Here is a 14,194-nt window from a genome sequence, read left to right as displayed (position 1 = left end):
AATGTGTTTTTAATTTATAAGGGGGGGGTTGCACTCAAAGGCTTGCTGTGTGAAAGGGGTCACCAATATAAAAGTTTGAGAACCAAGCTGTTTGTTCAGTCTTCTGTTTAACTGTGACACTCAGTACCTTTCCCAGTCCAGAAAAAGAACTATAAGAATAAAAGAACAGCCATACTGGGGCAGACCAAAGGTCCATCTAGCCCAGTATCCTGTCTTCCAACAGTGGCCCATGCCAGGTGCCGCAGAGGGAATGAACAGAACAGGTAATCATCAAGTGATCCATCGCCTGTCACCCATTCCCAGCTTCTGGCAAACAGAGGGGCTAGGGACACCATCCCTCCCAATCCTGGCTAATAGCCATTGATGGACCTATCCTCCATGAATTTATCTAGTTCTTTTTTCATAGCCTTGGCCTTCACAACCTTTTATAGCCTTGGCCTTCACAACATCCTGTGGCAAGGAATTCCACAGGTTGACTGAATGTTATGTGAAAAAATGCTTCCTTTTGTTTGTTTTAAACCTACTGCCTATTAGTTTCATTTGGTGACCCCTAGTTCCTGTGTTATGAGAAGGAGTAAATAATACTTCCTTATTTACTTTCTCCACACTAGTCATGATTTTATAGAACTCTATCATATCCCCACTTGGTCATCTTTTTTCCAAGCTGAAAAGTCCCAGTCCTATTAATCTCTCCTCGTATGGCAGCTGTTCAATACCCCTAATAATTTTTGTTGCCCTTTTCTGAACCTTTTCCAATTCCAATATATCTTTTTTGAAATGGGGCGACCATGTCTGCACACAGTATTCAAGATGTAGGCATTCCATGGATTTATATAGAGGCAATATGATATTTTCTGTCTTATTATCTATTCCTTTCTTAATGATTCCCAACATTTTGTTCCCTTTTTTGACTGCTGCTGCAAATTGAGTGGAACATTGAGTTTTCAGAGAACTATTCACAATGATTCCAAGATCTCTTTCTTGAGTGGTAACAGCTAATTTAGACACTATCATTTTATATGTATAGTTGGGATTATGTTTTCCAGTGTACATTACTTTGCATTTATCAACATTGAATTTCATCTGCCATTTTGTTGCCCAGTCACCCTGTTTTGAGAGATCCTTTTGTAGCTCTTTCCAGTCTGCCTGGGACTTAACTACCTTGAGTAGTTTTGTATCATTTGCAGATTTTTCCACCTCATTGTTACCTCTTTTTCCAGAGCATTTATGAATATGTTGAACAGTACTGGTCCCAGTACAGAACCCTAGGCGACACCACTATTTACCTCTCTCCCTTCTGAAAACTGACCATTTATTCCTACCCTTCGTTTTCTATCTTTTAACTAGTTACTAATCCATGAGAGGATCTTCCCTCTTAAGCAAAATCAGCAGTCATGGGATAAGAGCCTTTGGTGAGGGACCTTGTTGAAGGCTTTCTGAAAATCTAAGTACACTGTATCCACTGGATCCCCCTTGTCCTTATGCTTGTTGACCTCCTCAAAAAATTCTAGAAGATTGGTGAGGCATGATTTCCCTTTATAAAAACCATGTTGACTAGTCTCCAACAAATTATGTTCATCTATGTGTCTGAAAATTTTGTTCTTTACTATAGTTTCAACCAGTTTGTCTGGTACTGAAATCAGGCTTACTGGCCTGTAATTGCCAGGATCACCTCTGGAGCTCCTTTTAAAGACTGGCGTCACGTTAGCTATCCTCCAGTCATTTGGTACAGAAGCTGATTTAAATGATAGGTTACAGATGACAGTTAGTAGTCCTGCAATTTCACATTTGAGTTCCTTCAGAACTCTTGGTGAATACCATCTGGTCCTGGTGACTTATTACTGTTTAGTTTATCAATTTGTTCCAGAACCTCTTCTAATGACACTTCAATCTGGGACAGTTCCTCAGATTTGTCATCTAAAAAGAATGGCTCAAGTTTTGGAATCTCCCTTACATTCTCAACCATGAAGACTGATGCAAAGAATTCCTTTAGTTTCTCTGCAATGGCCTTATCTTCCTTGAGTGCTCCTTTAGCATCTTGATCGTCCAGTGGCCCCTCTGGTTGTTTAGCAGGCTTTCTGTTTCTGATGTACTTAAGCAAAATTTTGCTATTAATTTTTGAGTCTTTGGCTAGCTGTTCTTCAAATTCTTTTTTTGGCCTTCCTAATTATATTTTTACACTTCATTTGCCAGAGTTCATGCCCCTTTCTGTTTTCCTCATTAGGATTTAACTTTTACATTTTAAAGGATGCCTTTTTTCCTCTCACTACTTCTTTTACTTTGTTGTTTCGCCACAGTGGCTCTTTTTTGGTTCTCTTACTATGTTTTTTAATTTGGGATATATATTTAAGTTGAGCCTCTATTATGGCGTCTTTTAAAAGTTTCCATGCAGTTTGCAAGGATTTTACTTTTGGTGCTGTACCTTTTAATTTCTGTTTAACTAACTTCCTCATTTTTGTGTAGTTCCCCTCTCTGAAATTAAATGCTACAGTGTTGGGCCGCTGTGGTGTTTTTCCCGTCACAGGGATTTTAAATTTAATTATACTGTGGTCACTATTACCAAGCGGTCCAGCTATATTCACCACTTGGACTTGATCCTGTGCTCCATTTAGGACTAAATCAAGAATTGCCTCTCCTCTTGTGGGTTCAAGGACTAGCTGCTTCAAGAAGCAGTTATTTAAGGTGTCAACAAACTTTATATCTCCATCCAATCCTGAGGTGATATGTACCCACTCAGTATGGGGATAGTTGAAATCCCCCATTATTATTGTTTTTTTAATTTTAATAGCCTGTCTAATCTCCCTCAGCATTTCACAGTCACTATCACCATCCTGGTCAGGTGGCCGGTAATATATTCCTACTGCTACATTATTATTCGAGTATGGAATTACTATTCTATGGTACTGTTTGGTTCATTTAAGATTTTTACTTCATTTGATTCTATGCTTTCTTTTCACATATAGTGCCACTCCCCAACCAACATGACCTGTTTTGTCCTTCCCATATATTTTGTACCCTGGTATTACTGTGTCCCATTGATTATCCTCATTCCACCAAGCTTCTGTGATGCCTATGATATCAATATCCTCATTTAATATGAGGCCCTCTAGTTCACCCATCTTATTATTTAGACTTCTAGCATTGGTATAGAAGCACTTTAAAAGCATGTCACTTTTTAGCTGTCTCCCATTACATGATATCATTGAATGAGACTTTTTTTCATTTGACAGTTTCTCATCAGATCCTACCTGTATTTTATCATCTTTCGTCCTCTTCTCTTTCTTAGGATATAGGGAATCTCCATTAATAGATCCTCCCCTAAGGGATGTCCAAACCACATGCTCCTCTGTACCTGTCAGCTTTCCCCCAGCCCTTAGTTTAAAATCTGCTTTACAACCTTTTTAATTTTAAGCACCAGCAATCTGGTTCCATTTTGGTTTAGATGGAGCCCATCCTTCCTGTATAGGCTCCCCTACCCAAAAGTTTCTCCAGTTCCTAATAAAACTAAACCCCTCCTCCCTACACCATTGCCTCATCCACACATTGAGAATCTGCAGTTCTGCCTGTCTAACTGGCCCTGCACATGGAACTGGCAGCATTTCAGAGAATGCTATCGTGGCGATCCTGGACTTCAATCTCTTACCTAGCAGCCTAAATTTGGCCTCCAGGACCTCTCTCCTATCCCTCTGTATGGCATTGGTACCTACAAGTACCATGACCACCGGCCCCTCTCCAGCACTACACACAAGTCTGTCGAGATGTCTCGAGAGATCCACAACCTTCGCACCAGGCAGGCAAGTCACCATGCAGTTCTCCCGGTCATCGCAAACCCAGCTATCTATGTTTCTAATGATTGAATTGCCCTTTACCAATTCCTCTTTTTTCCTAATACGTCCCCCGGAGAGGTATCCTCAGTGCAAGAGGGTATCACAACATCATCTGGAAGGAGGGTCCCAATTATGGGATCGTTTCCCTTTGCTCCAGTTGGATGTTCTCCTTCCCTGAGGTTTTCATCCTCCTCAACAGCACAGAGGCGGGACCATTCTACTGTGTCTCGGAAAGTCTCATCTATGTACCTCTCTGTCTCCCTTAGCTCCTTCAGCTCAGACACCCTGGCCTCCACAGTCCATACACAGTCTCTGAGAACCAGGAGCTCCTTGCACCAAATGCACACATACACCACCTGCCCATAGGGCAGGTAATCATACATGCTGCATTGGGTGTAATAAACTGGGTAGCCCCCATTCTGTTGCTGGACTTCTGCCTACATTATCTTTTTACTCCTGAAGTTAGTTCCTTCATTGAGGTTTTGTTTTTATCAGTTTTTTTGTGTGGCTTAAGTTTAAAGAAGTTTAAGGAATGTTACATGTATCTAGCCCCCCACTCTCCCAGTCCTGCTCTCAACTCCTTTGCAAAACACCTGTTAGCCACTCCTGTTTGTTAGCTCCTTTGGTCGCTTAGGAGCAGGCTTTTTAAAGTCCTGGTCTTCCTGAGTAGCCCCGCCCCCTGGTTAAGGGCTGATGGGTGCTAAAGGGCTTAGAGATCAAAGCATCATTAAGATACTCTCAGCCTTGTCTAGCGGGCCGCTAGGCTCAGCACCCACAAGGTCAGCACACCGTCCCCAAACGAACAGACCACATGGTATATTTCAGTCCAGCAGCAAGCACACCACAACAAACAAACACCCACACAACAGACAACAAACTTACCCCAAGGGCCATATAATTTCTCCTCCTTCACCTGGAGAAATCTGTCACAAAACTCCCGTTAGCCGCTCTGTGTAGCTCAAAAGCTTGTATCTCTTACCAACAAAAGTTGGTCCAATAAAAGATACTTCACTCATCTTGTTTCTCTAATTTCTGTCAATCTGGCACTTTTCAGAACCACTAGAATACTAATAAACAAACCAGCAAGCAAAAAGCGCAAAAAACAAACAAAAAAAAAAAACACCCAGACACTAGTACAGCTGAACTGAGTGTCTTCTGTTTTACTTTTTTAGTTCAGAAATGAATCCAGTGAATTCTTGAAAAATTCACTATTGGAGTCTGAGAGTGCTTTCATTGGTGAGTTTATGCCTCTATATTTAGCAGTATTTATGTTTATGTTCAACATGACATTTGATATGGTGGTATTGTTCTCAAACAAAATGATTATGCTGCTATTTTCAAAGTCTCAAACCAGTAGACTTTTCCAGTGGAATTAGTAATTGTCCGCCCTAATTATGTGTGTTGGGAAAGTCTTCTCTAACTTAAAAAGCGGATGTTAATGTAATTGCATACTCCTTTTTGTCCTCCTTTCTGTGCTTTGCTTTTCATCAGTGCTGTACTACATAGTGCTATTGTTATTGTAATCATTGTCAGACCTTAATGCGTTGTAATAGCTTGCAGTTTTATTTTAGACATAGTGTAAGAATTCTTACTTGTCCTTCAATCAAACAGTACTTTGGTAGTTGAAGTTGGATATGGAAATGAAATGGAAACAGCATAGCCTGAATCCATTCTCTGTTATATGTATTACTGTACTAATTAAGGTTAACAAGGCATTCAGTCTAAATTGATTCCCCTGACTGAATGTTAGCATTGTCCTTTATACAAGCCACATCTCTAGCTGGACCTAAATTCCATTACATTGTCTCCAGATTCTCCAGCATTGTGATGCCACTGAATGAGAATTCTCCATAAGCTTCATTTTTATTAAGAATTAAAGTTTTAAAATGAGTTAAATATTACTGCTAATTTTATCAAATTCCATTTATTTTATGCTCTTCCCACATTTTAAACTTTCAGTACACCAGATATTTGTATTGAAATTGTTCAGGAGAGCTTAGATGTTTTGATAAGTTGGTAGTGGACAATGGGACTTTTGGCACCTGCGGAGGGGATGGGAGGCAATTTGAGATTGTGGGATAAGCACATTATCTGGATGTTTCTGGTAAAATGATCAGCAGTGAAATACAGGGCCATCCTTACCCCTATGCAAAGCATGCAGCTGCGTAGGGCACCAGGAAATTTGGGGCACCGCTGCGTGCTGCTCTAGCTCGTCCCCAGGCCCCACTCCCCTGAAGATTGCAGCCAGGCCCGACCCTGCACTCACCTCATGGTAAGTGGAATGACCCGGCCCCAGCCTGCTCCGCCCCCCTGGCTCCCAGCTGCGCTGCCGGCTAGTGCTGGGGGTGGTTCCCCCCTCCCCCCAAGCCTGGGAGCCGGGGAGCAGAGCAGCCTGGGGCCCTAGGCCTCGGCAGGCGGAAGCGAGGGGGGCTGGCCCCAGGCCTCCATGGGGGACGGGGGGGGAAAGGGGGGAATGGCCACTTCCTGCGGGAAGTGGAATGACCCGGCCCCAGCCTGCTCCGCTCCCCTGGCTCCCAGGCTTGGGGGCAGGGGGGAACCGCCACCCAGCACTCGCCAGCGGCGCGGCTGGCAGCCAGGGGAGCAGATCAGGCTGGAACCGGGTCATTCCACTTCCCGCAGGAAGTGGCCAGCCCCCTCCCTGCCCCTGCGAAGGCCTGGGGCCAGCCCCACATGGCCTGCCCCGGAGGCCTGGGGCCAGCCCACTCTGCCCCCACCCCCGGCTCCCGCCTGTGGAGGCATGGGGCCAGCACCCTCATTCCCCCCGTGGAGGCCTGGGGCCCCTAGAGCACCAAAATAGCTAGGGATGGCCCTGCTGAAATACGTAATATTGATAGATAAATATTCTTTTGTTAGATTTCATAGTAAAAAAAAAATCAGCCACTGCAGATGTGCACCGCTGTAGTGCTTAAGGATGATACCTATGCTGTTAGGAGGGACACTTGAAAGTAATCTGCCTCCCTGTCAAGTTAGCGCTATCTACTGGAGGTTAGGTTGGTTTAACTGCATCACTCAGTGAGGTGGATTTTTCACACTCCTGAGCAACATAGTTATAGTGACCTAATTTTTTTGGTAGACCAGACCATAGGAACCTCTTGAGGTGAATGAGGCTGTTCTGAGCTATTCTTTCATGCATCTCCGTTGGCTTGTGCTTGATTTATATTTGTAAGATAGATCTTCAAAACTAGGATGATTAAAATATGTATACATGTGTATGTTTATGTGGCCCACAGACCTCCCCACTGCGGCCTGCAGAAACTTTTTAGAAAGTTCTTTCATCTGGCCCTCGTGGCTGCCAGCCGAGGTGGGGAGGGGAATGGGCAGGAGAGATTCACATGCCCCTCCCCACAACGTTGCTTCATCCTGCTGCTGTTCGGACCCTCTCAGGGGTTGCACTCAGCAACATGTCATTCATAAAACTTTTGAGATCTGTGGCCTGGGGAACTCGGGCAGCTCACTCCCTGCATGCGGTTCAATCCCTGCTGTTGCTGGTGGAGCCAAGATCTATGCAGCCACGCTACTGGCTCTGTCTGCTGCAGGCGCTGCCCCTTGCAGCTCCCATTGGCTGCGGGAGAGGGACAGAGATACCATCACTAGTCGCCGGGCAGAGTCAGCCATGGAGGCATCGTCACTTTTTTCTACAATGTAACAAGTCACAATACTGAACACAACTATCTGATGCACACCTTGCTGGAATCCTGAAGATTTAAACTGATGACGAACACCGCCAATTCCAAGATAAGTGGACTGTTGATTATTTTGTCACTGAGTACAAACAGACTGCCTCATGCTTGATCTGCAAAGACAAAGTTGCTGTTTTAAAAGACTACAATATCAAACGACATTACACAACGAAACGTGCACAGCAATATGATAAATATCAGGAAGGAGAGAGAGAAGATGGTCTTACAATTGAAAAAAGAATTAGCGAAGCAGCAGCTTTTTCAGAAAGCGAGAAAAGAGTCAGAGTCAGCGGTTTTGGCAAGTTATGTCATGAGTGAAATGATTGCCAAATGTGGGAAGCCATTTACTGATGGTGAATTTATTAAACAATGCTTTATTAAAGTCAGTGACATCGTATATCCTGATAAGAGATGTTTTCAGCAATAACAGCCTATCTCCAAATACAGTAGCAGAGCATAGTCTTGAGCTCTCTAAAGATATATTGATGGGCAGCTCATCGAGAAAAGCACAGCTTTCCGTGCATATTCAGTCGCAATTGATGAGAGTACCGATTTGGTTGACAGTACGCAGCTTGCCATATTTATGAGAGGCGTTGGTGAAAACTTTGCAGTAACTGAAGAACTGCTCAGCTTGTCAACAATGGCCAGTGAAATTTTTCACTGCCCCACAGAAGCACTGGAACAACGCAGTCTGCCATGGCATATATTAGCAGGCTTAACCACTGACAGGGCCCCAACAATGATTGGTCAGAAAAACGGATTGGTAGCACTAGTACAAAGAAAGATGGCCGAGCAAAACGCTGAGCAACCAATAGCGTTACACTGCATCATTCACCAACAAGCACTGTGCAGTAAATCTTTGAAATCTGACAGTCATGTCAGTTGTTGTGAAATGTGTGAATTACATTCGTTCAAGGGGCAGACAGTTTCGTGCTTTCTTGGAGGAAATTGAATCTAAATATGGTGACTTAAGAACTTAAGAAAGGCCATACTGGGTCAGACCACGGGTCCATCCAGCCCAGTAGCCTGTCTACCAACAGTGACCAATGCCAGGTGCCCCAGAGGGCGTGAACCTAATATGTAATCATCTAGTGATCTCTCTCCTGCCATCCATCTCCACCATCTGACAAAGAGAGGCTAGGGACACCATTCCTTACCCATCCTGGCTAATAGCCATTAATGGATTTAACCTCCATGAATTTATCCAGTTCTCTTTTAAATCCTGTTATAGTCCTAGCCTTCACAATCTCCTCAGGCAAGGAGTTCCACAGGTTGACTGTGCACTGAGTGAAGAAGAACTTTCTTTTATTTGTTTTAAACCTGCTGCCCATTAATTTCATTTGGTGGCCCCTAGTTCTTGTATTATGGGAAAAAGTAAATAACTTTTCCTTATTTACTTTCTCCACACCACTCATGATTTTATATACCTCTATCATATCCCCCCTTAGTCTCCTCTTTTCCAAGCTGAAAAGTCCTAGCTTCTTTAATCTCTCCTCATATGGGACCTGTTCCAAACCCCTAATCATTTTAGTTGTCCTTTTCTGAACCTTTTCTAATGCTAGTATATCTTTTTTGAGATGAGGAGACCACATCTGTATGCAGTATTCAAGATGTGGGCGTACCATGGATTTATATAAGGGCAATAAGATATTCTCCATCTTATTCTCTATCCCTTTTTTAATGATTCCTAACATCCCATTTGCTTTTTTGACTACCGCTACACACTGCGTGGACATCTTCAGAGAACTATCCATGATGACTCCAAGATCTTTCTCTTGATTAATTGTAGCTAAATTAGCCCCCATTATATTGTATGTATAGTTGGGGTTATTTTTTCCAGTGTGCATTACTTTACATTTATCCACATTAAATTTCATTTGCCATGATGCCCAATCACTTAGTTTTGTGAGATCTTTTTGAAGTTCTTCACAGTCTGCTTTGGTCTTAACTATCTTGAGCAGTTTAGTATCATCTGCAAACTTTGCCACCTCACTGTTTACCCCTTTCTCCCGATCATTTATGAATAAATTGAATAGGATTGCTCCTAGGACTGACCCTTGGGGAACACCACTAGTGACCCCTCTCCATTCTGAAAATTTACCATTTATTCCTACCCTTTGTTCCCTGTCTTTTAACCAGTTCTCAATCCATGAAAGGATCTTCCCTCTTAACCCATGACAACTTAATTTACATAAGCACCTTTGGTGAGGGACCTTGTCAAAGGCTTTCTGGAAATCTAAGTACACTATGTCCACTGGATCCCCCTTGTCCACATGTTTGTTGACCCCCTCAAAGAACTCTAAATTAGTGAGACATGATCTCCCTTTACAGAAGCCATGTTGACTTTTGCGCAACAATTTATGTTCTTCTATGTGTCTGACAATTTTATTCTTTAGTATTGTTTCAACTAATTTGCCCGGTATTGACGTTAGACTTACCGGTCTGTAATTGCCTGGATCACCTCTTGAGCCCTTCTTAAATATTGACATTACATTAGCTATCTTCCAGTCATTGGATACAGTAGCTGATTTAAAGGACAGGTTACAAACCATAGTTAATAGTTCTGCAATTTCACATTTGAGTTCTACTCTTGGGTGAATGCCATCTGGTCCTGGTGACTTGTTACTGGTAAGTTTCTCAATTAATTCCAAAACCACCTCTAGTGACACTTCAGTCTGTGACAATTCCTCAGATTTGTCACCTACAAAAGATGGCTCAGGTCTGGGCATCTCCCTAACATCCTCAGCCATGAAGACTGAAGCAACGAATTCATTTAGTTTCTCTGCGATGACTTTATCGTCTTCAAGCGCTCCTTTAGTATCTTGATTGTCCAGGGACCCCACTGGTTGTTTAGCAGGCTTCCTGCTTCTGATGTACTTAAAAAACATTTTGTTATTACCTTTTGAGTTTTTGGCTAGCTGTTCTTCATACTCCTTTTTGGCTTTTCTTATTACATTTTTACATTTAATTTGGCAGTGTTTATGCTCCTTTCTATTTACTTCACTAGGATTTGATTTCCGCTTTTTAAAACTTCTTTGACATCGTTGTTAAGCCATGGTGGCTCTTTTTTAGTTCTTTTTCTGTGTTTTTTAATTTGGGGTATGCATTTAAGTTGAGCCTCTATTATGGTGTCTTTGAAAAGTGTCCATGCAGCTTGCAGGGATTTCACTCTAGTCACTGTACCTTTTAATTTCTGTTTAGCTAACCTCCTCATTTTTGCATAGTTCCCCTTTCTGAAATTAAATGCCACAGTGTTGGGCTGTTGAGGTGTTCTTCCCACCACAGGAATGTTAAATGTTGTTATATTATGGTCACTATTTCCAAGCGGTCCTGTTATAGTTACCTCTTGGACCAGATCCTGTGCTCCACTGAAGACTAGATGGAGAGTTGCCTCTCCCCTTGTGGGTTCCTGTACCATCTGCTCCAAGAAGCAGTCATTTAATGTATCAAGAAATTTTGTCTCTACATTTCATCCTGAGGTGACATGTATCCAGTCAATATTGGGATAATTAAAATCCCCCACTATTACTGAGTTTTTTATTTTGATAGCCTCTCTAATCTCCCTTAGAATTTCATCTAAGCACTGTCCTGGTCAGGTGGTCGATAATAGATCCCTACTGTTATATTCTTATTAGAGCATGGAATTACTATCCATAGAGATTCTATGGAACATGTGGATTCATTTAAGATTTTTATTTCATTTGATTCTACACTTTCTTTCACATATAGTGCGACCCCCCAGCCGGCACAACCTGTTCTGTCCTTCTGATATATTTTGTACTCCAGAATGATTGTGTCCCATGGATTGTCCTCACTCCACCAGGTTTCTGTAATGCCTATTATATCAATATCCTCCTTTAACACAAGGCACTCTAGTTCACCCATCTTATTATTTAGACTTCTAGCATTTGTGTATAAGAACTTTAAAAACTTGTCACTGTTTGTCTGCCCTTTTCTGATGTGTCAGATTCTTTATGTGAATGTTTCTTGTCTGGTCTGACCCATACTTCATCCTCTTCCATCCTCTCTTCCTGACTAAAACCTAGAGAATCTCTATCAATACACTCTCCTCTAAGAGAAGTCTCTGTCCGATCCACGTGCGCCTCAGCAGCAATTGGCTTTCCCCCATCTCTTAGTTAAAAACTGCTCTGCAACCGTTTTAATGTTAAATGCTAGCACTTTGGATCCACTTTCATTTAGGTGGAGCCCATCCTTCCTGTATAGGCTCCCGCATCCCAAAAGTTTCCCCAGTTCCTAATAAATCTAAATCTCTCCTCTCTACATCATCGTCTCGTTCACGCATTGAGGCTCTGAAGCTCTGCCTGCCTATGTAGAACTGGAAGCATTTCTGAGAATGCCACCATAGATGTCCTGGATTTCAGTCTCTTTCCTAGCAGCCTAAATTTGGCCTCTAAGATGTCTCTCCTACCCTTCCTTATGTCTTTTGTACATAGTTCACTGAGGTGCAGTAGATAAACAGAGGTTCTACTTTAAAGAGAATCTTCGAATTGAAAACAGAGGTGAAAACATTCATGGAAGAAACTAAAATGCCTGTATCACAATTTGAAGATCACAAATGGATGACAGATCTTGCTTTCCTTGTTGACATAACACAAGATCTGAATATCCTAAACCTGAAGCTGTGAGGTCCAGGCAAGCCGGTGACAGCCGTGTATGATAATGTGATAGCATTCACAACTAAACTAAATTTGTGGAAAAATCAGATTTCTCAGGGGAGTGTCACTCATTTCCCAGCATGCAAGTCACTTGTGGAAGAGCTCGACTCTGAAATACAGTTCCATGGTTCTGAATACACTACTAAGCTTGACCTGCTTTTGCAAGGATTTGATCAGCAGTTTGCAGATTTCAGAAAGCACAAAGGAAGCTTCGATATGTTTGCTAATCCATTTTCTGTTGATGTGGAAACAGCACCATGTGATTTACAAATAGAAGTCATTGATATGCAGTGCAACACATCTTTAAAGACTAAATTCAGAGAAACCGAGGATGTCAGAGTTCTTCAGACAGCTACCATCATCTTTCCCAAATCTTTGCAAAACCTTCAGAAAAATCATGTCCTTTTTTGGCAGTACTTACATTTGTGAGAAACTTTTTTCCACAATGAATATAAAGAAGTCAAAATACTGAACACAACTATCTGATGCACACCTTGCTGCAATCCTGAAGGTTTCAACCGCTCAGTCATTGAGGCCAAACATCAACAAACTGACAGAACTGAAGCATTGCCAGGTGTCTGACAAACACTAAAAACTCTCTGGCAGGCGAAGAATTGTATAAAATTGTATGACAGTTTTATTATTTCTAAGAAATTTGAAATAAAAAATACAATATAAACATTTTCTTTTCTGAACACCATCTTCAGTGACATTGTTGGCACTGGCCCTAAGGTAAATTGAGTTTGAGACCCCTGGCTTAGATTCTGTAGCACAGTTCTTTGGCAAGGGGAGGGCAAGATGACAACTCTTAAGCATATGCTTTATAATCATAGATAGATAGAGGTCTCCACCCATTATGCAAGAAACAGAACAATTCATTCAGCAGCTTCAGTTTAGAACTACAGGTCATCCATTCTGAACGGATGTAGTACTAAAAAGTCTCAATCTTGAAATCAGCAGGTCAAGAGCACCTTCCATCAGTGTTAATGTATTTTGCATGAATGCGAAACTTGGGGATTCTTGATTTCTGGCTCAAAAGGGTTAAATAATGATGCGCATGCAATCACTATTTTAAGCTGCCTAGATTAGATACAAGATGTTTCTACTCTTCATGCATCACTTATTACTGCAGATGACTATCAGCATTGTTCTTTAAAATGATATGCCTCCACTTGATATCTTAGAGGATTCTATATAGAGGAATATTTGTGAGGCACATTAGGGTTACAATTGAGTATGTGCTTCTTTAAACCCTTGATATCTATGTGTAAAAGTGAAATTACATTTTCCCTCTCTATTTGTCATGTTAATTTATCACATCTTGTTTCAAATTAGACTGTAAGTGCTCAGGACAGGGGCCATGTTTTCTTGGAATTTGTGTACACAACCCACTATAACAGAGCCCGTGACCTGTTTGGGCCTTTGGGTGCTGGCCAGTATAGATGTCAGCAGGAATACTTTTCAGCCACTTGGGCATAAGGGTGCCACAAATTACTCTTTCCTGTCACCAAAAGGTCAAAAGGCTTGCAACATTTATTCTTTATGACATAAAGGACATATAAAAGTTTTGTGCCTGTAGATTGTTTTATGAAGCTAAGAAACCCTGTTTATTCTGTATTTCCCCCTACCCCCAACCTATGGGAAATCACTGCCTTTGGCTCCAGGTAAAGGGGAAGAAGGGTGTCAAGTTTTTTGTCAAATCTGAATTTCACATTAGGAAACATTCAAACTCATTGTGTTGATATATAAATATTGGAGCGCATGATATAATTTGACATGAGCAGGGGCATGCACAGGATCTAATTAGTCTTTTCCATCTCTTTGATTTTATGAGTAGCCTGCACCCAATCTATCCTCACTCTAGGAGATATTATTTATTATTTACTAATTAAGTGATGAAAGCATGCTCAGTGCTGTACCAAATGTAAATATTGAGAGTACCTGTATAAAAGACAGAGAACCCAGAAAATTCTGGAACAGCCATCCAAGG

The 14,194-nt window shown here is 41.8% G+C and overlaps 1 protein-coding gene across 4 annotated transcripts in view; it reads left to right on the top strand.

Moving 5' to 3' along the window:
- CSPP1 (centrosome and spindle pole associated protein 1) overlaps positions 1–14,194 on the top strand; it is a 178,537-nt gene that overhangs the window by 140,486 nt on the left and 23,857 nt on the right. For 3 of the 4 annotated variants that reach the window (XM_084619083.1, XM_084619080.1, XM_084619081.1), the window contains one exon: positions 5,000–5,063. The exons of the other annotated variant lie outside the window; for it this stretch is intronic. In XM_084619083.1, coding sequence (XP_084475209.1) covers positions 5,000–5,063 — 64 coding nt within the window. The remainder of the gene's footprint in view (positions 1–4,999; positions 5,064–14,194) is intronic. 4 annotated transcript variants of the gene reach the window in all.

The sequence above is a fragment of the Lepidochelys olivacea genome (assembly GCF_965140295.1).
Source record: "Lepidochelys olivacea isolate rLepOli2 genome assembly, chromosome: 2".
In the NCBI taxonomy this organism is placed as follows: domain Eukaryota; kingdom Metazoa; phylum Chordata; order Testudines; family Cheloniidae; genus Lepidochelys; species Lepidochelys olivacea.
This window is presented reverse-complemented; position numbering and strand designations above follow the sequence as displayed.